Consider the following 23,461-nt stretch of genomic DNA (forward strand, 5'->3'; position numbering starts at 1 on the left):
CCATAGGAACAGAGAACTGTGGTGGCATAGTTTGTAACAAATTGTGCTGTTAAACCAAAGGAAGAGTTTGGGTTTTTTTAATCATTTCTCCAACTTCATGTACTTGGCTTCCAGGTTTTTTGAATATGCATCAAGCTTGTAGGCTGCTTGTTCCAGGGCTGCTACCAGCTCCTCATCAGATTGATCTGATCCAAATAAGGCTGCAGTCTAGCATACTTCTGGTTTAAGTCCTTTAACTTTCTACTGATGTTTATAGCAGTATCTTTCATTTCAAGATACTTCAAGCTGGTTAGCTTATTCATATTTTCCAGGAGCTTATAATCTTCACTGGTGGCTGTCAGTTCCCCAGTCAGGTAAGTGGCCACCTTGGAGGACATGTGCAGGCACAGCTCATTGATACCCGCTTTTGCGGGCTCCTTTACGTCCTCAACGGTCTCCACAGCAGCAGCATCTCCAACCAGTTCTTCACTCCAGCTAGCCGGGATGCCCTCGGCCGCTGCCACCATGCCTGATTGGCTGCTTCCAGAGCTACCTTTGTTAATGATGCTATTTTAAAAGCATTAAAACTCCTTTTTCTACTACCTGATCTTATTACATAATCAACTTTGTAAAACTGGCTAATGTGAATGCATCCTGAAAGCCAGTACTTCCATGTGATGCTGTTTTATCATATTCTTCTTTTCAATAGTGATAGATTTTCTTCCATAAAGCCATTTTAAGTTTGACAACTGTTCCAGCCCTAGTCAGTCCCCACCCCAGTTGTACTAGTCACTGCATTCATTTCTGAGTTCTTAAAATTGGATTTCATTCATTAATTTTTTTCAGTTCTGTTTCATTCACTTCACCTGTCTTTGTGTACTTGTCCCTGAGTTCTACTTTGTGAAGGAAAACTTTTTTTTTTTTTAAGGAAAACTATTTTATAGTATGTCTTCTTGCCTTTGAATCCCTCTCTTCTTTGTGAAAAACTTGGTACCTGCTGAAATTGGTATCTGAAATCTAGAGCATTATTTTGTTTGGGTTTATTTCTTTTAAGAATTCCAAAATCTCTGTAGATGTTCATTGAAATTAAAAATAAATAAATTAAAATATTTTAAAAAATAATTTAAAAAAAAGAGTTGTAATTACTTTCTTTGTTTTCTAGGCACACAAACAAATGGTCTGGACTTTCAGAAGCAGCCTGTGCCTGTTGGAGGCGCGATCTCAGCAGCCCAGGCCCAGGCTTTCCTTGGACATCTCCATCAGGTAGAACATTCTGCCCATCTGTGTGTGAGAGTCAGGAATGGAAATATAAAATGCTAGACCTTGAGAAAATATTTTAGGATGTTCTTTTTTTTTAATATAAATTATTTTTTTGTGTGTATCGTCAAATCAGATCTAACTGGTATAGGAGGAGATTGCCCCTCCTTCTCCAGCAGAGCATCTTGTGGATTCAAACCAGATGTGGAACTTCTTAACTTGTTTAAAGCCTGTTTGTTGAGGGCATTGAATTGTGGTATTTTTGCATGGTTAATATGGAGTACTCCTTGAGTTTACTTTTTAGTCATTTACTACAAACTATATGCAAAAATGAACTCTTTGTTATGAGTGAACTGTGTAACTGTGTTAGCCTAAAAAAATGGCCCTTTTTTAGCCATTATAGTTAGCTACCCCTGGTCTCCAGCTACGTTACCTGCAGACTCATGTTGCAAATCAGTCTGGTCTTGCAAATCATCAACAGCCACGGAAAAGAGAAAAAGTGCTATCCCACATTGGACGGCAAGACTCGCGGGATTCTGGAGCAGAGCCTGTTAGTGAGACCCTAGTGATAGTGTTAAGTGACTTTGGCATTGCTGTGGAGAAAGTGTAGCAAGGTGTGACCAGAGGCTTCTTGCATTTGTGCAGCCACAGTTAAAGGTTTTTGCTATTCTTGCCGGATGCTTAAAGGAGAAGCTGACTATAACTGCTCTGAGGCAAACCTTGCTGGATTATTTGGATTTGACTGCTGAACTGAAATCAGAGCCTGGACTAACTGAGGAATTGTGACTTGGAACTTGGCTAAAATTTGGGTTTGTGTCAGATGATATTCTTTGCCTCCCCCACTCTCCAACTTCCTTTCCTAATAAATCTCATTCTCAGTAGCACAACTATGAATCTGTGAGTCAGCAGTGAATTAACAAACCTCTTTCTATTGGTGTAACTCTAGAAGTGTCATGGGGTTGGGATACAGGCTCTTTATCCTTTCTCCTCTCTGGCAGTGAGGGGCTGTGCTGTTCTTAGTCCTTCTGGGCCTTTCAGAGAGACTCTTGTGGCCCTTCGCCACCATGTCCCTGTTTAGACAGCATGGCAATCAAATTACTCTTTTTATCAGGAGTTGCAATAGCTAACTGATGGTTGGAAAAGTACTCACCTGCTCTCTAAGGCTCTAAGCTCAAAGTGTATATCTCTGCTTTAGAGCAATTTCAAAGATTTTGGTGTGGGCTACTCAGAGCCTTCTACTTGGCCGTGAGTTTGAGTTTCAAAAAATTGGCATGGACTTTATTACCATATTACAACTTGATACTTATCTGAATCTCAAACAAGCTTTAGATTCTATTGATCATGGTTTTTGCTATAACATAGAGAAAAGGAGAATGCAAACATAAATACTGACTCCACAGGAATTTTGGGGTATAAAACTTGATTGAAAATGGAAAGCACACAGTGAATACATTTGAGAGAACGATTGTTAGGGCACTAGTAGCTAACATACTCAGCTGCTAACTGGAAGGTTGGCCATTAGAGTACACTCAGATGTTCCTGAGAAGAAAGGCTTGGGTATCTGCTTCCAAAAAAACCCCAACAATCTTTAGAGAGGTGTGAAGCAGAGTTCTACTTTGGCTCAGAAGGGTTGCCATAGGGGGTCATAGAAACAACTGATAGTGATGTCCTGGTAAAAGCAGTTAACTGATAATTGAAAGGTCAACAGTTCTACCTTACCGTAGCTCCAGGGGAGAAAAAGGTAGTTATCATCTGCTTCTGTAAATCTTTACAGCCTTGGAAACTCTTTTAGATTGTCCTGTTAAGTCTTACATAGTCACTGTAAGTCAGGATCAGGTTTGTTTTTGGGTAGCTCCTATCCTAGTTAAAACCTAGGAACTGACTGAATGCTCAAAACATGTTAAGCAGGAACCCTGGTTGTAGTGGCTTATAGACAGATACTGGTGCCTGTGGATGGTGTTGGTGGTGGTGGAGGTAGTTCAGGGTGCAAACTATATAGATCTCAAGGGTACATACTGATATGGCAAAAAGAAGCCTCAAAGCAACTTATTTTCACTTACTGTGAATTATATTTGTATGTTTCTGTGCTAGTATTTTCATCAAGCTGCCTTTAGACTGTATAAACTGTAAAAGAACCTCCTGTGTTTGAAACATCTGTAACCCTATGAAGTTCTTCTAAACCTTACACAGTTTCTCACAAATTCAAAGGGCTACTATGGAAACAGCAGTTAATTCCCTCAGTTAGTTACAATGGGGCCCACTTACTTTTTTCCCTCAGGTACTTTGATTTATTTTATTTATTGAAATTTTAGTAAATATTTTATGAGGCAAATTAATTTTTCATTTAACCATTTCAGTACCTACATTGTAATCATGTTTTCTTCTTCCTCCTTGTAATTCTGAATTCTAGTAATCCTTCTATACCTGTCTTTCCTTTCTTTAGTGATATTGTGCTAATTATCTATTTTTTAAATTTGCTTTTAAAAACAAATGGATTAAAATTTATAAAACACTGATTTTCCACTTATTCATTAATTATAATTGCTTGATTGATTGATTGACTACAATGTCTGATCAACACCTTTTTGTATATTGCTTTTCTGTTCACTCAACTAATTTATATGTTAATTTTCCCCCTCCTCTTCCTTCTCATCTCTAGTAATCTCCAAAAACGTTTCTTTCTTTAAACCTTCAGTTTTTATAATAGCGATCTTATATCGTAACTGCCTTTTTATGGCTTATTTAATGCCATTCAGCATAGTTTTCTAGAATCATCCATGTTTTGCAATGTTTTTTAATTCTTTATTATTTTTCAGTGTTGTATGGTACTCTGTTGTGCTAATGTATCATGGTTTCTTTTTTCATTATTGTTGTTAACAATCTAAAAGCTCGTTTAATCAGGGCTACCCTTTGTTGTTGTGTGCCATAGAGTTGAATACAAACAAATTCATAGCTGACCCTCTAGGAAATTTTCAGAGACAATAAAGAATGAGAAGAGATTCACCAGCTTTCTCCAAAGGAGCAGCTGGAGGATGCAAACTTCATGCTTTCTTGCTACTAGCACAGCATTTTTACCACAGATCCACCAGAGCTCCTGTACCATGGTTTCTTTATCCATTCAAATGTATAGACTCTTTGCTATTGTAGATTAGCCTCCAATAAACATGAGTATGCATGTATCTATCTGCTCGTATTTCTTATTTTTTAAAAAAATTATTTCTGTTTTCTCCTTCTATTTTTCAATTGTAATTTTAACTAAAGTTTACCAAAAAATTGGATTTTCGTTCATTCATTGTTGCACATTTTCCTCCCTAACCCCCAGTTCATTCTAAAAATAGATTATTCATTGTTGCATATTCTGTGTAGCTCGTATTTCTTTGCGATAGATGCCTAGTAATGGGATTGCTGGTATTTCTATTCCCAGCATTCTGGAAGCACCAGACTGCTTACCATAGTGGGTGTATCATTTTACATGCCCACCAGCAGTATGTAAGAGTTCCAGTCTCTTCACACTCTAACTAGCATTTTTGGTTTGCTGTCTTACTTAAATATGCTGTTGTTACAGAGGAGACATGACAATTTCATTGTTTTGATCAGAGTTTTGTTTTTAACTTTGAAAATAGAGTAAATTATCTGTATAAGTCCTTGGTAAAATATATAAAAGAATATCTGAAATTAATATATTCTATAAAAAGAAAACCATTTTCATATTATTCTTAGAATATAGTCAAGCCCTCAGCAACTTTTCTGATTTCTTATGAAAAGCAGCATTTTAGATCTCTGGTGGCCTTGTGGTTAGAAGTGGCACTGCAGTCCACCATGGAATCCATGAGCTGCTCCGTGGGAGCAGGGTGAACTGGCTCCTCCTGTGTGATTTACTGTCACCTGAAACCCTCTGCAGGGTCAGCTATGAGTTGGTTTTGACTGAACAGCACACGATAACAGCAATCAGTGGTGTAACACATAAAGCAACTTAATCTGCTTTAAAGCTTGTGATGTTTGTGTCTGAGCATGTTTTTTAACTTCCTGAAAAAATGTCTTACTGTGTCTCTGTATGATATCCATATTTCCAAGTAAGTGCAATTCTTTTGACAACAGCTCTGGACCTTCCTGTCTAACATCATAAAACCTCTAGTACTATCCAAGGCAAAATTCTGTTTGGAACCTTGACAGCCTTAAATTCCTATCAAGACTCAAAAGGAGAATAGTTCACCATCTGAGTAAACAAATAATATACAGTGTGATGCTTACTATTTTAGATTGCCTGTACCACCATAACAGAAAGACTCTTAGGTGGGTGGCTATAAAGAACAAAAATTTAATTTCTCTCAGTCCAGATATCTAAAAGTCTGAATTGAATTTAGCATGATAATATAGAAAGGAAACCTGTCTCCTTGTTGCTATAGATGAAGATGCTTTTCTCTTTCAGCTTCTGTATTCCCATCTCTCTTGGTTTCTTGAAGATATTCATGTGACGTCTTCTTCACCAGAGCTTGTGCTTGCTTCTATATCTAATCTACTCTTTTCATAATTCAGTACTGATTCTGTTTAGGTCACCCTCTATACAGATAGTGACTTTATTAACATGTAGAAGAACACCTTGTTCTAAATGAGATTACTTTCACAGGTATGATGATGGTAGATGCTTGCTAGACCATTCCAACTTATAATGACTCCATGTGACAGATTACAACTATCCTAGGGTTTCTGTCTACTCAGCTAGTCCATGGGTCTGTCATTGTACTTTTACCAGACTGTCGGAAGATCTAGACAGTTTATGATGTTATTGTTGTGTAGTGAGTAGTACTGGTTAAGTTCTGTTTCCTTACTGATCTTTATAAATGTCTGCTCACAGAGTTCTGGTTGTGTAGTTTATGGGAGTTTTGCTTCTAACCCAAAGGCCACATTCTCTAGTGGTTCGAATCTTCCAGGGGCTCCTTGGGAGGAAGGTGGACAGTCTTTACTGGTGCGATATATAGCCTTGGAAAACTTTGTAGAAGGTCAGTTTTGAGTCAGTTCCTGCTCAACAGCAGTGAGAGTGAGTGGAATGTCTGCCCTGTGATGAGAGTGCTATCCTGAAGTCTCCCACTGTTATTTTTCAGATGATCTGTATCTCTCTTTTAGTGTTTGCATCATTTGTTTTAGGGCTTTGAAGTGGTTTTTTATGTGCTGTTGAGTAGGAAATAACTCACAACTGGCCCTCCAGTGAGTTTTCTGAAGCTGTATATTGCACAGGAGGGGATAGGTCAACTTTTTCCTCAGAGCAGTTGGTGGATCCCAACTGCCTGCTTTTGAGATGGCAACACAGCTCCTCTATTTCTCCCTTTAATTCTGTCAGTGTTTGTGTCAATTATTTAAGGTTCTGAGGTTGGATGGATGTATTTTTTATGATTGTCATACCTTCCTGATGAATTGACCCTCTTACCACTATGCCCTTCTTTGTCTTTTGTAACAGATTTTACTCTGTTTTATCTGATATTAATATAGATACTTCAGTTATCTTATAACAACTATTTGCATAGAATATTTTTACCCTCACAATTCATGAGAAGCCATTTGTGTCTTTACAGCTGAAGTGTGTCTCTTGGGGAAAGTACATAAATTTTTTTTTTTAAATAATCCATTCAATCTCACAGTCTGTTGACTATACAGATTAAATCATTTATAGTTAAAGAAATTTCTGATCAAAAAACTTCTACTTTTTTGTTTGGAGGGTTATGTGTTTGTTATACCAGTTTTTAAACTGTGAATTGGAATTGACATGAAGTTTTTTTATATACCTCATTTACCCCTCATTTCCACTAATTTCTACTTATGTATTGTTGTTGTTGTGTGCCATCGAGTCACTTGCAACTCATAGAGACCCTATGTACAAGAGCCCTAAACCCTGCTCTCTCCTGTGCCAACCTCACTGTCTCTGATACAGTTACTCCCACTACCCCAGTCACTGAATAGATCCATCTCATTGAGGGTCATCCTCTCTTGCACTGTCCCTCCACCCTCCCAAGCATGATGTCCCTCTCCAAGGACTGATTCCTCCTTGCAACATGCTAGACGAAGCTTCAGAGTCCTTGCCTCCAAGGAGCAGCCTGGTTTCACCCTCTTGACAATGAACCTGTTTGTTCTCCTAGCAGTCCATGTTATATTCAATACTCTTCTCCATCATCACAGCTCAAAGGCATCAATTCTCTTTCTATCATCCCTAGTCACTGTCCAGCTCTTTGATGCATAGCATGCAGTTGTGAAGTCTATTGTGCAAATCAGGCTCACCTTGGTCTCCAGACTGACGTCATTGCTCTTTAAGTACTCTGGAGAGGTCCCTGACAGCTGACTTTCCCAGTGCAATTCATCTCCTGATTTCCTGGCTACTGGTACCAAGAGTGTTGACCGTGGAGCCAAGCAAACTAAAACTGTTAACTATTTCAATCTCTTCACCATCCATATTCATGCTGCTAATTGGTGCAGTGGTGACGGTCTTTGTTTTCTTGATGTTGAGCTTCAATCCGTATATCAGGCTGTAGTCCTTGACCTTCTGCAGCAAGTGCTTCAGGTCCTACTCAGTTTCAGCAAGCAGGGTTGTGTTATCTGCATAATGCAGGTTGATGAATCTTCCTCCAATCCTGATGCCACATTCCTCCTCATACAGCCCAGCTTCCCAGATGATCTATTCTGGATACAGATTGAAAGGGTATGGAGACAGAATACATCCTGTCTCGATTTTGAACCATGTAGTGTCTCCTTGCTCTGTTCTGAAGACTGCTTCTTGGTTCAAGTATAGATTTTGTGTAAGCACAATCAAATGTTCTGGGATTCCCATTCTTCTCAAAGTGTGTTAGGGGGTCTTTTTTTATTTGTAGTGAACCGGTTGATTCCTTTTTTATTTTCTTTAATTTCTTGCATTTTTGTTTTTAAATTTTACTGTGGTATACCTACAAAATTCATATGCATTGCCCCTTATACCGGATCCCCTATATCCCCAACCCACCCCCTTCCACCCATCAAACTCTGGCACCCCATGTTTACCCCCTCACCAATCCTCATCCCTCTTTTCCCCCCATGCTTGGATCCTCATACTAATTCTACAATAATGGTCTTTTAAATATTTGTCCTTATGGGACTGAGATAGTAATACTCTCCTGTCCCTCCCATGTTAGATAGTGATTTACAGAATCAATGCTCCTGCATGCTTTGTGGTATTCCATCATGTGAAAGTCCCGTAATTGGACAATCTGTTCAATTGTGATTGAACATTTGGGCTGTTTCCATGTTCTTGCAATGGTGAATAATGTTGCCATGCACATTGGTATACATTTTTAAGATCTTTTCTTTGTGGTTATCATGAGATTGTATTTAAAGTCATGACATTGTTTTTCTTTGCTGTTAGATGACATCAAGTCATCTACTACTCACAGCAACCCTAAGAACAACAGATCTGAGTCTTGCCCCATCTTCACAATCTCTGATATACTTCAACCCATCTTGTTGAAGGTTTTTCTCTCTCTGACCCTCTATCTTTCCTAGCATGATATCTTTTTCCAAGAATTAGTCCCTCCTGACAACATGCCCATAGTATTTGAAAAAAGAATGTTACCATTCTTGCCACTAAGGAGCACTCTGGTTTCACTTCTTCCAAGATAAACTACTTAATTTGAAATAATGTAAATTTAGCATAGATGTTATTCTTACATCATTCCTCCTCTTGTGCGATATTTGCTGTGCACAGTGAACATGATCTACTTTATTTTCCAACTACTTCCTACCCCTCAAGATAAAGAGTAAGAGTACTATGCTAATGCCTTGTGGTTTTTTAAACACAAAATGTAGGTAACTCGTTACCTCGGTAGGTAGCGCATCAGTCTCATAAACACAAGAAGTAAAATGCAATTGGCATAACATGCTTATGAAAATATTACTCAGGTCTAGTACAGTTGATACAATACAGAACCTGCATACTGTTTGAATAAAAATGTTTCCAGTTTTATGTTCTAAATATTAACTCAGTAACAAATTTGTTTCATGTTTATACATTTATTCCCTTAAAATATGTAGGGACACACCACCTAAGGTTATAAGCCAAAATACCATAAAATTGTCCTTTATATTTGCCCATAAAATTAAGTTTACTGCTATTTTTCTTCAACTTTGACCTACTGCTTTATGTCTCCTCTTTGCATCTGAAGGACTTCTTTTGCATTTCTGGTAAGGTGGGTAAAGAACACACATTAGCACCGTGGTTAAGCGCTTAGCTGCTAATGGTCACCCTATCTAGCTGTTCCATGGGAGAAAAGTCATGGTGATCTCCCTTAAACATTATATCTTGGAATACCCATTGAATAATGCTACTTTGTTGTATTGGGTCTCTGTGAAGTCAGTAATTGACTCATTGGCACCTAACAAGATCAGATAAGGCAAGCCTAATCATAGCAAACTGCCATTGTTGTTGTTGTTAGATGCTATCAAGTTGATTAGGACTCACAGCAACCCTGTGCACAGCCAACCTCAAACTCCCCTATTCTGTGCCACCCTCATCATCTCTGACATACTGGAGCCCATTGCTGAAGTCACTAAGTCAGTCCATCTCATGGGGGTCTTCCTCTTCTTTGCTCACCCTCCATCTTTTCAAACATGATGTCCCTTTCCAAGGAATATCCTTGCCTAGTTAGTTACATGTCTAAAATATGAAAGACAAAGCTTTGCCTTCAAGGAGTACTCTGGCTATACTTTTTCTAAGATATATCTCTTTGTTATTTTGTCATTCCATGGGATGTTCAATGCACTTCTCCAGCACCACAACTCAACGACATCAGTTCTTTTTCTATTTATTCATTGTTCAATTCTCTGATGCATAGCAGGTAATTGATAAAACCATGCCTGACTCAGGCACACCTTCGTCTTGAAACTGACAACGTTACCCTTCACCATTTTGAAGAAGTACCTGAGAGCAGACTTGCTCAAGGCAATACATCTCCCGATTTCCTGACTCCTGGTACCAAAAGTGTTTATTGTTGATCCAAGCAAGATTAAATCATTGGCAGGTCCTGTGGTAAGGACCCTTGTTTTCTTGATGTTGAGTTGTAATCCATGCTGAAGGCTGTATTCTTTGATCTTCCACTGCAAGTGTTTCTTAACACTCCTCACTTTCAACAACAAGGTTTTGTCTTCTACATAATCCCAGTTGTTGATAAGTCTTCCTCCAATTCTGATGCCACATTCCTCTTCATTAGAGTCCAGATTTGCAAATTATTTGCTCAGCATACAAATTGAATAGGTGTTCAATTCAATTGAAAGAATACAACACTGGCACACACCCTTTCTGACTTTAAACCATACAATATTCCTTTGCTCTTCTTAATCTTGGTATAGATTTCTCATGAACACAATTAAATCTTCTTGGATTCCCATTCTTCTCAATGTTAGCTATAATTTGCTGTGATCCACATAATCAAATGCCTTTAGATAGTCAATAAGCACAAATAGATATTCTTCTGGTAGTCTGTGCTTTCAGCCAGGATGTCAGTCAGCAGTAATATTGCTGATGCTGCAGCCTCTTCTAAACTCTCCTTGAACTTCTGGCAGTTCTCTGTCAATTACTGTTCTAGCTGTTTTTGAATGATATTCAGCAATATTTTGCTTGTATGTAATATTAATATTCTTCGATAGTTTCCACATTCTGTTGGATCACCTTTCTTGGGAATGGTGACATCTCCCTGAGAATGTTTTTATTTTGCTATTATTTTTAAAAGAGCTATTTTGCTATTATATTGACACGGTTCAGAGAAATCAGCCCTTAATTTTATTGAAGATAATTTATATGTGACAATTGGCTTTTCTCTTATAGCAAGCAAGAAGCTATATTATGTATATCTTTATTTTATATGTTTGATTAAAGCATCTGCATCTCTCTGGATTTCTTCCTAGTTGGAATTTGTTGTGCTTCTTGGATTTATAGATTCATTTATCAAGTTTAAAACATTTCCTGCAATTTTTTTTCCAATATTCTTTCTGTTCCTTTTTTTTCCTTTCTCCTTCTGAAATTTTTTGGGGTTTAATATTGAACTCTAGTGAATGAAGACCAGGTAAGCTGTAGGCGGATATCAAGAATATCATCCAGGAAGAGTGCTAAAGGTCATCATTACAAAGACAGAGAACGAAGAAAAGACCAACCAAGATGGTCAGAAGAGACTCTGAATATTACACAAGAACACTGAGAAGCCAAAGCAAAGGGAAGAAATCAAGATGTTGAGGAGCTGAACAGGAGATTTCAATGGACAGCACAGAAAGATAAAGCAAATTATTATAATGAAATGTGCAGAGCTGAAGTCAGAAAATCAGGAGGGCCGAACTTGCTCAGCATTTCTTAAGCTGAAGGAACTGAAGAACAAATTAAAACTTCTTGTTGCAATACATAAGAATGCTTTGGGCAGAATAGTAAATGATCCAGGAAGCATTAAAAGAAGATGGGAGGTATAAATAGAGTCACTGTACCAAAAAGAATTGGCTGACAAAAGAATTTCATGAAACAACATATGATCAAGAGCCTGTGGTGATGAAGGAGGAAGTTGAAGCTGCTCTGAAGGAACTGGCAGAAAACAAAGCCCCAGGAATTGATGTCATACCAATTATCATATTTCAACAAATAGTTGCAGCCCCGGACACAATACAGATTTGTTCCCATTCCAAAAAATGATGACCCAACAGAGTGTGGAAATTATTGAACAATAGCATTAACATCACATGTAAGCAAAATTCTGCTGAAAATTACCCCAAAAACGACTGGAACAGCACATCAGCATAGAGCTGGCAGACATGCAGGCTGGCTTTAGAAGAGTCTATGGCACTAGGGATATAAACTAGCCAATGTTAGGTAGATTTTAGCTGAAAGCAGAGAGTACTAGAGTAATGTCTTAACTTTGTTTCATTGACTGTGCAGAAGCTTTTGACTTTGTAGAACGCAACAAACTGTGGCTGACTCTGATATGAATGATAACCCCAGAACACTTTTTAGGCTTCAGAATACTTGATTATGCTTATGCAAAACAACCTATACTTGGACCAGGAGGCAGTAGTCAGAACAGAGCAAGGAAACGCTGCATGGTTTAAAATCGGGAAGCGTGTATGCCAGGGATTCATCCTATCTCCGTACCTTTTCAGTCTTTATGCAGAACACATCATCCAAAAGGCTGGACTCTGTGAGGAGAAATGTCATTAGGATTGGAGAAAGACTTATCAACAACCTGCATTATGCAGATGACACATTCTTGTTTGCCAAAACTGGGGAGGACCTGAGGCATTTGCTACAGAAGGTCAAGGACTGCAGCCTTCAATATAGATTGAAACTCAACATCAAGAAAACAAAGATTCTCACCACTGGGCCACTTGACAGCACCATGCTAGACGGAGAAGAGATTGACATTGTTATAAACTTCAGTTTGCTTGGATTCACAGTCAACACTCTTGGTACCAGCAGCTAGGAATTTAGAAAGATACATTGCACTGGGGAATTCTGCTCTAGGAACCTATCCAGAGTACTCAAAAGCAACATTGTCAGTCTAGAGACTAAGTTGCTTCTGATCCAGACCATGGTCTTCACATTCATTTGCTATGCATCAGAAAGCTTCACAGCAAATAAGGATGATAGAAGATGAATTGATGCATTTGAGTTGTAGTATTGGAGAAGAGTATTGAATATACCATGGACTGCTAGGAGAACAGCAAGCAGGTCTGTCCTAGAGAGGGTGAAAACAGGCTACTCTTGGAGGCAAGGATTTTGAAGCTCCGCCTGACATACTTTGGGCATGTTTCAAGGAGAGGGAGATCATGCCTGAAAGGGTGAAGGGACAGCACAGGAGAAGAAGACCTTTGATGAGATGGATTGACTCAGTGACTGGGGTAATCAGAGTAGGTGTGTTATAAGACTATTGAGGTTGGCTCAAAATAGAGCAGGGTTCATAGTTCTTGTACATAAGGTACACTATGAGTTGCAGGTTACTCAACAACACATAATTACTAGTAAAGACTGTAATTGACTGATTCGTGACATTTCCAAGTGATTTTTTTTTTCTAAGTATGTGTACCAATTTACCTCTGTCGTTAGCCAGTGGTGTCCTGACAGAATTCACCAGAAATGAGAAAGAGAAGGATGAGTGAGTGTAATGGTGCACTGACCTTTTTAATTTTCCACTCTCACGTCTTTCATCTAGAAGCTACTTACTGCGAGAGGACCAAAACTGCTTGAATGGTCTGCGCTTGCACGTCACTGCTCTGTTAGACCAGCCCAGCTTAGCAGTAACCGTTTACAGAATCCTTGGAGAATTTCCTCATCCAGCACTTGAGAAACATAGGCCACTATTCCACCATTGTCAAGGGGCTGAGGAATGGAGAATGGCTAGCCAGTTGGCATGTGTGACTGATCTGGGACAAATCAATGGCTTATGCTTTCATCAAGCATTCCTCAGATTGTCTTAATTTACAGAAAAATTGTAGTGCTCTTAGCACAGTCAGCAACATAATTAATCTTTAGTTGTGTAGATGTAAAATTTCAAAAATTAGTTATGTGAAATTTTTACCTCTACAATGTTTCCTTTTTGTGAAGAACATCTTTTAATGTATTATAAAACAATGCCCTCAGTTTTTATCAGATAAATAATTTCTTTTTCACATCTGAAAGATGATGTTTCCGAGGGAGCTCTGGTAGTCTAGAGGCAAGAAGCTGCACTGCAATCCCAGAGGTATGTGGTTCGAATCCAACAGATGCTGTGCTGGATCCAATTTGACAGTACACACACGAAAAATAATAATTTAAAAAAAAAGATTATGTTTCTGGTTACAGAATTCTAGGTTAATATTGTTTGTTAGGGGTTTTTTGATTATTCTTTCTTTGTTTATTTGTTGGGCATTCCCCCCCACCCCCTTTTAACACTTTAAATTGTTCACTCCACCTTTTTCTCTGACCTGATCCCTCAAAGAGAAATGTCTGCTGTAATTCTTTGTTTCTCTGTGGGTAAGGTCCTCCTGCTATCACCACATTCCATATTCTGTATTTTCTCTTTGTCTTTGACTTTTCAGTTTAACACAGTATATCTCTGTGTAGAATTTTTAGGTACTTTTCCCTGCGTGAGTTTCCTACATTTGTGGGTTTGTGTCTGTCATTAATTTCGAGCTATTCTTAGCCATTACTGCTTCAAACACTTCTACACTTGTTGTTGTTAGGTGCCTTAAAGTTGCACATCAGTCATAGTCACTCTGTGTAAAATAGGTCAAAATCTTGGCCATCCTCTTAATCTCTTCTGATGTAAACATCTTGTAGTCACTGTGTAAAGGAGAAGGATGGACAGTCTCCTCCTGTATGATTAACTGCCTCTGAAAACCTTCTGGAGGGTCAGATATGGGTTGATTTCCAACTCAGTGGGACATGACAGCAGACACTGTGTAAGTCAGTCTTATTGAGAATTTTAGTTTCCTTTGCTCACCCTCTCTACTTTTCCAAACATGATGTTTTTCCCTGCAACTGGCCCCTCCAAAGAGGGAACATCATTTGTTATTTTTCACTTTTTATTCTGAAAGCTTAGAAATCCACAGTAAAGTTGGAGTAAGAGAGCAGTGTCCTACCAGAAACTTTTCAACAGGAATTAGACACTGATACTATTAAGACAGTTTGCTTTATCTTTATATGTATGCATCTACACAAAAAAATACCTTTTTAAAAAAAAATCATTTGTAAATTACAGATATTATTGAAAATTTACTTTTTAAATACTTAGACATTAATTTCTTGAAAATATTATCATCTTCAAAACTTCAATTTAATTTTCAAGCTACAGTAATTTAGCTTTATACTCTATATTTTTAAATCTACAATCTAATTCATACCTTGCAATTAGTTGCCAATCTCTTATTATCTTTAATCCAGAATAGTTTCTAATCTGTCTTTATTCTCATTATAGTGAATGTTTATAGAGCAAATTAGTTTTTAAAAATTTCATATACATTGTGCTTCATGACACTGATAATAATCCCCCATTGCAACAGCTGTCTTTTCACTTCCTATGTATTTTTTCCATTTTTATTCAACCTTTCTCCAGTCTTTCTTCCTGCCTTCTGAATTTAGTTCCTGGGCAACTGCTGCCCTTTTGATCTTGTCTGACTGATTGTGTTAAGATGCTTCTCCCTGATGTTAATTCTTTTTTTAAGAGAAGAGGCAGCTGTTCTATAGATAGTCCCTCAGTATGCTTTGTTTATTTCTTCATGATTGAATGCTAGTTAGGCATTTCTGACAAGCATTCTATAGAAGTGGTGCTGAGTCTTTCTGTGCATCCTATCAGAAGTCACGCACAGTTGCCTTGCCCTGTTATTGTGGTATTAAGTTTGATCATTTGCTTAAGGTGATGTTCACCAGATGGTGATATTCACACCTGTGAGGGGTAGGGTTTGGGTTTTTTCTGCTTTTAACTAGCCAGTAGTTTAAAAAGAAAGAGATACTTTAAGACTTTGAAAAGAGTCCTGTTCTTTAGCACCCTTTTACTCCACAAACTGTACTGCACTATATTGTGAGGTCTAGCACACTGGCACACAGCTTAGTAGAGACTCTTTAAATAATTATTGATGACAACCTCTAGTGATAAATATCAACAGTATGGAGATTAGACTTTCCCCTCATTACTCTGTTTTTAGGTCCAGCTTGCTGGAACAAGTTTACCGGCTCCTGCTCAGTCTTTAAATGTACAGGTAAGCTGGGATATGGGGTTATTAATTTTTGTAAGTTTTGTATGTTTCTAACTTCTTTTAATGAGCATGCAATTATTTGGAGATAGATCATACTTATATCTTTTTTATCATGAAGTCTCATGGTCCAAATCATTATATTCATTCCCATCAGTAAAACCCGGGGTTGTAGTCTACTGTGTGTGAGACCTAAATGTGGACAGAAAAAGATATTTTCAATTTTTTTTAAATGACGTAAAAAACCTTTCCAAGTTATGCAGATAAAACATACCTAAACACAAAGCCAAATGACCAGAAATGCATTTTAATTCCCAACAATCTTTTGTGAATATTTTCTTTCTCATTTTTAGTGTCATAGGAAAACATTTAAAAAACAACAAAAATAGTGCTGTCAAGCTGATTCTGACTCATGGCAACCCTGTAGGAGAGAATAGAACTGTCCCTACAGGGTCCCAAAGGCTGTGATCTTTAGGGAAACTGATGTGTCATCCTTATTCCACAGAGTAGCTGGTGAGTTCAAATAACTGACCTTCTGATAGCAGCTTAGTACTTAACCACTGTGTCACTAGGGTCCTTTAGAAAAACAGTACAGAGAAAAGAACGCTGGACTGACAAAAAGGGGTCTTTGATTTGAATTCTCATTCTGTCACCATTGCAAGTCACTTGATCTCTTGTAACCCCATTGTTATTTAAATCTAAGTGGGGAAATCTATAAGATTGCCAGGGTTTCTCTATGCTGGCAAGTGTTATGATTTTAAGAACTGTACTTAAAACTGCTTATTCACATTGACAGGCTTCATATGGTCAAAATTTTAAAGCAAACCATTATTCTCATGGCTTTGCTTCTTAAAGCCATATGGCAAAGTATACAAAGTTCAAGTATGTTGCAGTGCTGCATAACCTTTCAATCAACCTGCTGCTTCCTTTCATTATAGTGTTTAGGTAACTAACAATCAAGTGGGGAAACAGTATTCTGGAAGATTAATTTCAGTGTTGCTAATGATTTAAGACCTTGGATTGAGCATTCCATGAAACCTGATGGAATATGGACGTAGTAACACATGGAAACAAGGAGAGAAAAGAAAAGGAGATAATGTCACCTTCCTTTCTAAGGGAGAGGAGGCGGAAAATTGCCCTGGTTGCCATGGTAAACTTTCATCCCTTAGAGAGATGTTGGCAAACAGGCTGTATCTCCAGTGCAGAATGTTTACCGTCCTGCACTGTAATTATCTCTCAATGACTGGCAGAATTAATCAGAGCCTTTATGTTAATTAGCCTTGCTGCAGTCTCCAAAACAGGTGGTGGAAAATATGCAAATCTATGCAGAATTTTAATGCTCTGCATAACCAGTTTTAATTACCATAAAATTTTCTCAGTGCCCTTTTCGGGGATATGTTCTCGCTCCCTCTTGACTGCAGCATTTTCTCCTAAACTATATTTTACTTGATAGGAGATGCTAAATTTGTAGTTCTTTAAAATATTAGATGATGGTAGGTCACATAATCAGTCTCTGACAATGATTTGTGAAGACATTTCAGGTATCCTACCTGTATGTATGAAAAATGCTAATGTGGAGGGCCTGATGTAGAGATGACATGAACTAATATTCTTCCATTGCTCCTTATTTTCATAGTTAAGGATTTGAGGTTATAGAAGAATTCTATTTATAAAGGACCAAATTTTCTTTTCTCCTTAAAAATTATAGTCATAGCCTTCCTTTTGGTTAGAATAAAAGTAAAAACATCTAACTACAAATAAAAAAAATACAAGACTTAAAAGAACTGGGAAGAAAAATCATGGCTATATATGCCTAAACCTCTATTTTAAATGATTCTTAAAATATGGAATTCTAAGTACATTTCTTTTAACCAGTTATTTGAAATCACTTGTCTTTTTCCCACTCCTACTCCTGCCCCTCTAGTCTAAATCTAGTGAAGAATCGGGGGATTCACAGCAGCCAACCCAGCCTTCCCAGCAGCCTTCGGTACAGACCGCCATCCCCCAGACCCAGCTTATGCTGGCTGGAGGACAGATAACAGGGGTAAGTTTTCACCAATAAACGTTTCTCTGTGTCATTGCCACCGGCCAGTATTTAAGTACAGTTTTTCACCATAATACATAGTAACATGACATGGAATCATTATCCTTTGATCAAGATCATTCTGTTGATGAAATGCCATTGTCAGATTGTTGTTACCACATTACTGTAAGAAGGTTGAACAGATTCACTTTTATGAAACTAAAACATTCTTATAAGCCACTGTATTTTCAGAAATTAGGCCTTTGGTCTCGTAGCCAAATCCTGCAATTTACTGTGTGGGCTGTATACGTCATTTTCCTTCACCTCAGTTTTCATGTCTGTTAAGTGGAAATGTTGTTATTGTTGTAAGATTAAGAGAACATATGTAAATTCATAAAGCAGTGTCTGGCAAATAACTTTCAGTCAGTGCCATTTTTGTAGATAATAAATCTGCCTATGTAAATATATTAAGCTTTTACTTTTTCAGCTGTCTTTAAGCAATGACACCATGTCATGTCATATATATTTTTTATGTGGAAAATGTGTCTATTAAATTATCTTTAAGGGAGAAAGATCGGAGGACAATAAGGAAAGGTTTTATTCTGTTCATAGTCCACCAACCTCCTGGTTATTTTCCCATTAAGTGTGTTTTAACTTTTTTAAAGAATTGCTGCAAATGGTTAGAAATCTCATTAACAGAAATTAATATGTTATATAATATATATATACACACACACACACACACACACACAACATATAAATGCGTATGTATTAAACTTTTTGGTTTTGATTCTTAAGTCACTAATGCTCAAGGCTTGGTGGACCTTTTTAGGAGCTTTGTTTGCCCCTAACTAGTAGTAAATGCATTTCATAGTATCATGTTTTGGGGTTTTTTTTTTAAAACAAAGCATGTTTGACTACAAAGGATGTTTGACTACATTTAATAACTTTGGTTTGGGTGCATTTGAAAAATACTCATAAAAACTTGCTTTTGTGATGAAAGCAAGTTTAAATCAGCTCTACACACATTTTTTATTTTTGTTTTTTTTTTTAGTGAATAGTGTTTATAATGATAAGAGACACTTGGAGTTCCACATTTATTTCGATGGAACTTCTATTAAATCTAGGCATTAAGAGTCATTTGCATGTAACGAAAGAAGCTTTCACCACCTGTTTCACAGAGATAATGTGTTAGAAAGGGGATGTAAAGTTGCAAGCTCAGTCCTTTCAATAACAGAAAAGATTGTGTTGGGGAGTAGGCTATAGAGAGACTTGGAAAAAAAACAAATGGAGCTCATATTCTTTAGTCATATCTCTAGGATATAATGGGAATGATGGAATATGGCAGGGATTCTTGCTAATGGGAAGCAGCTGGGCCTTATCAGTTCTTTCAGTGGTCATTTCCCGCATCCTTGTTCCTCATTCATCTGGCTAATCACTTGCTGTTCTGTTGGGGGTAAATTTCTTTCTTTTTTTGGGGTAAATTTCTTTTCATAGCCTGTCAGCATTGATTCTTCCCCCCCACAACCTCCCCCCCCTTGCTTACTAGTTAATTACTTTTTTGCCTTAACCCTAGGGCCTTGCAAAAGCTGGAATGATTGTTTAAGTCTGGAATGGGACCATCATTTCAATTTAAATGTCTCCTAGTAATGGTAGCTTGACCACTGACGCATGCTGACTGTGTGCGGTTGAGTAGCTAGGACCTATTACCACTTGAGTTACTTATTTCGAAGCAGTGGACTTTTATTAGGGACCCTTCCCTTGTAGCCCTTTCCACATGTTTGTCTTCATTTTGTTTAGCTTACTTTGACGCCAGCCCAGCAACAGTTACTACTACAGCAGGCACAGGCACAGGCACAGCTGCTGGCAGCTGCAGTGCAGCAGCATTCTGCCAGCCAACAGCACAGTGCTGCTGGGGCCACCATCTCAGCCTCCGCCGCCACGCCCATGACGCAGATCCCTCTGTCTCAGCCCATACAGATCGCACAGGTAAGCCTGTCTAATGCCTGCGGCAGGAAGTGAGCCAGAAAATGACAGCTCTTCTAAAATATTAAATTTGTTTTCTCATTGTTAGTGTGGGCCCTTAAAAGCCTGAGATCTATATCAGCAGCGAAGTGGTACCTTTCCTTATCACTTACCTAGAAAAGAATGCATTTGTTTACTTATTTGAGGCACCATTATATACACATGCTAATTATTTTAATAACTAGCTATTTCTATGAAGTGACAATTCTTGTGTAATTAGCTGGCATATTTCTGAAGCAAGGGATTACTGTATTTGTTTTAATTAGCTAATTATGGCAAGCATGAGTTCTTTCATATGCAGTGAATGTTGCCACCTATGTATATTGAGAGGGTGGGGACCCATCTTTGAGCGTTGTGCACAACAGTATTAAAATATTGCGTTTTATACCTAAAAATTATTCTTTATTAGACAGTAGAACTAAGGCAGGTGTGTGAAATAATTTACCTCAAAGAGAGGAGTAAAAGGTGTTAATAAGTCATAGACATAAACTGTATGGGTATTATGAGTTTATTGCTAGAGAATATCTTTATACCTACCTCCCAGAAAAGACTGATAATTAGATTTAAAGTGTAGCAAGAGTTTGAAATTAAAAAGGATCTATAGGTTGTCCTTGACAATGATTGGACTCCATTGTAAACCACTGCTAGTATAAGACTTCAAAACGTCATTTTTTTTAATATTAGTATTATTACTGTTTATTATTAGTGTCTCCATACATCCAATCTCTCTTTTGGGTTCATTGATATGAGAAACATCGTATATTGCATTTGACAACATTGTGTGTACAACATATCACATACAATAAACTGTGACAAAAGAAAAGGGACACACATAATTATACTCTGTGATAACTTGAATACAGCATAAGTCTGGGATTACCTCTAGTTATCTATAAAAACATGTCACCCTAATCTTAATGACTGTCATAATATATTGATTTTGGCTATTCTTCGCTAAGTAAATGTGAAATCCGTTTTTATAGAACTGGCTATTTTTCTTTTAGAAATTTTGCACTGATTTCTCAGTTGAGTTAGATAAGCTGGTGCCAGATAGTTTTATATTTCTTTTGGTGCCAAATTTTAAGGATTATTAGAAGTAATTCAACTTACTGATACACATTCAGGCATAACACTTTATTTAGCAAGAGAAAAGTAAAATATTTTGAAATTTAAAAGATAGTTTTCTCACTTGAGTTTTTTAAACTAATTTTACCTCTGTATGTTAAAACATAATGATGTCTTCTGAAAGGATTATAAGTAATGACTGAAAAGTAGGCTTAGTGTAATTCATCATATCCTACATGTCTGCATATGGAATAAACATGTTGCAGAGGCTCCAGGTTTCATCATACATTTTGTAAAACAAAATCAAGAATACACCCTGTTGGAAGAATGTTAAATACTGACCTTCTTTGTTTGGTTGTGATACAGTTTAGCAGCTGAGAACTTATGATTGAGTTTTTAATCTTAGAATCTAAAATCTAATGTTTCAGGATCTGCAACAGCTGCAGCAGCTTCAACAGCAGAATCTCAACCTGCAGCAATTTGTGTTGGTTCATCCAACCACCAACTTGCAACCAGCGCAGTTTATCATCTCACAGACGCCCCAGGGCCAGCAGGGTAAGGTGTATTGGTCAGTGTTTCAAGGTTTCAGTGGACATTTTTACTCCTCTTCTTCTGGCTCTGAAACTGTCCATTAGAGCATTAGAACTGTATGTGGGCAAATGTGAGTTTGTGCATGCATGTGCACGTGTGCACTTATTGTTTGCTTATTTTAAATTAGTCCTGCTGATATTCATGTTCAGAAAAAATATTTTTTTGTTCATCATTTTTTGAAGTTCATCTTTCATTGCCATTCATCTGTTTAATCACTTGAGGAACAAAGAATTTGATTAGAAGTCTAAATAAAATTATTTGATGTGCTTAACATAAATTGGATAAATTGCTTCTAGTGTTTGATAGTTTTTAATAGGAATATATTAAAAGACAGTGTTACAAAGATGGGCTTTTAATGATCACTTAGGGTTTTTTTAAGGTTTAGAATAAAGGTTATTAGATTGGAAATTGTGCAAATTTTTTAAGTTGTTAAGAACGTCTTTGAAGTATTTCTGTGGTAAATATTGATGTATAGTTTCTGTATCAAACAGTATTAAAGTTTGATCAAGTTTGTCAGATTGGTTAATACGTACTCCAGTATATATTTGAATTCAAAGATGACTAAATTTCTTTGCACTTTCATCGCTCTTGAGATCTAGTGACAGCAAGAGACAGCTATTCTAATTGTCAGACTTGGTAAACAGAGAGTGATGTGAGATCCCAGCAGAGGCATGTCCCTACTTCCTTCATGATCAGAGAAGCCTTTAGAGTAAATTATGGGTAGTGTCTACACAGATTTGTAAAAGTGAGAGCATCATTCTTAGAAAGGGGACTAGCATCTGCAACTCAGAGATGTGGGGAAAAATCCATATTCTATGTTTGGAGAAGCAGATACAATGCCATAGAACTAGCACATAAATTGCATATGATGGGAATAGTAAAATTTGAAACTAGAAAGATTGCCAGACAACAGATTATTAAAGAGACTTCCATGAAATTCCCAGTAGTTTAACCTTAAAACTTCTAGCTTAATTATTCCTCCAAAGTTCTGAATTAGAAATAGCTTGAAGAATTGTTTCAATTATTTTTTATTTTTTATTTATTTTTTTTAAATTTTTTTTTAATTATCATTATTTTTGTGTGTGTGTACCATCAAATCAGATCTGACTGGTACAAGAGGAGATTGTTCCTCCTTCCCCAGCACAGCATCTGGTGGATTCGAACCATTCGCCTCTGGGATTGTAGTTGCAGCTCCTTGCCACTAGGCCACCAGAGCTCCCCTGAATTGTTTAAATTCTTCAATGACTTGAGGAATTAGAAAAGTAGATTCCTGAACTCCACTCCAAAAAGTCAACAAACATTTTTTGGATTATGCAGTAAATTACCCAATACCGTACTTTAATGAAATCTTCTATAGATGACAAAAAAAACCACAGAAAGGTTAAGTAGGAAAAAGATCAGATTCAGACCTATATTTAAGAGAGCTTAAACTGAAAACTTGGGGAAGAAAGTTAGGAAAGAACTAGAGTGTATATATAGAGAGAGAATATTGCCTTTTTCCAGTTAGGGTTTAATAATATCTCCTAGCTCTGGTGGCCTAATGTTAAGCAGCTGTGCTGCCAACTCAAAAATATATGGTCCGAGTCCACCAACAGCTCTGCAGGAAAAGGGTGGGCATCTCCTCTCATATGATTTACTCCCTCTGAAAAGCAGCCAGAGATACAGATTATTGATTGGTTCTAACTTGATGGCACATAGCAATAATATCTCCTATGGATATGGGTGTGTTGGACATGAATATACCATGGCCTGCTGAAGAACAAGTAAGTCTGTTTTGAATGAAGTACAACTTAGGTACCTCTT

The 23,461-nt window shown here is 37.4% G+C and overlaps 1 protein-coding gene and 1 pseudogene across 4 annotated transcripts in view; one reads left to right on the forward strand and one right to left on the reverse strand.

The window, feature by feature from the left end:
- POU2F1 (POU class 2 homeobox 1) overlaps positions 1 to 23,461 on the forward strand; it is a 248,320-nt gene that overhangs the window by 189,797 nt on the left and 35,062 nt on the right. For 3 of the 4 annotated variants that reach the window (XM_006887393.1, XM_006887394.1, XM_006887392.1), the window contains 5 exons: positions 1,142 to 1,242; positions 15,907 to 15,960; positions 17,879 to 17,998; positions 19,778 to 19,966; positions 21,496 to 21,622. In XM_006887393.1, the coding sequence (XP_006887455.1) occupies positions 1,142 to 1,242; positions 15,907 to 15,960; positions 17,879 to 17,998; positions 19,778 to 19,966; positions 21,496 to 21,622 (591 nt within the window). The remainder of the gene's footprint in view (positions 1 to 1,141; positions 1,243 to 15,906; positions 15,961 to 17,878; positions 17,999 to 19,777; positions 19,967 to 21,495; positions 21,623 to 23,461) is intronic. The other variant, XM_006887395.1, reaches the window with a different exon arrangement.
- On the reverse strand, positions 82 to 506 carry LOC102854934 (annotated as a pseudogene).

This window comes from Elephantulus edwardii, unplaced genomic scaffold (assembly GCF_000299155.1).
Source record: "Elephantulus edwardii isolate Elephantulus edwardi_28Jun2011 unplaced genomic scaffold, EleEdw1.0 scaffold00057, whole genome shotgun sequence".
Taxonomy (NCBI): domain Eukaryota; kingdom Metazoa; phylum Chordata; class Mammalia; order Macroscelidea; family Macroscelididae; genus Elephantulus; species Elephantulus edwardii.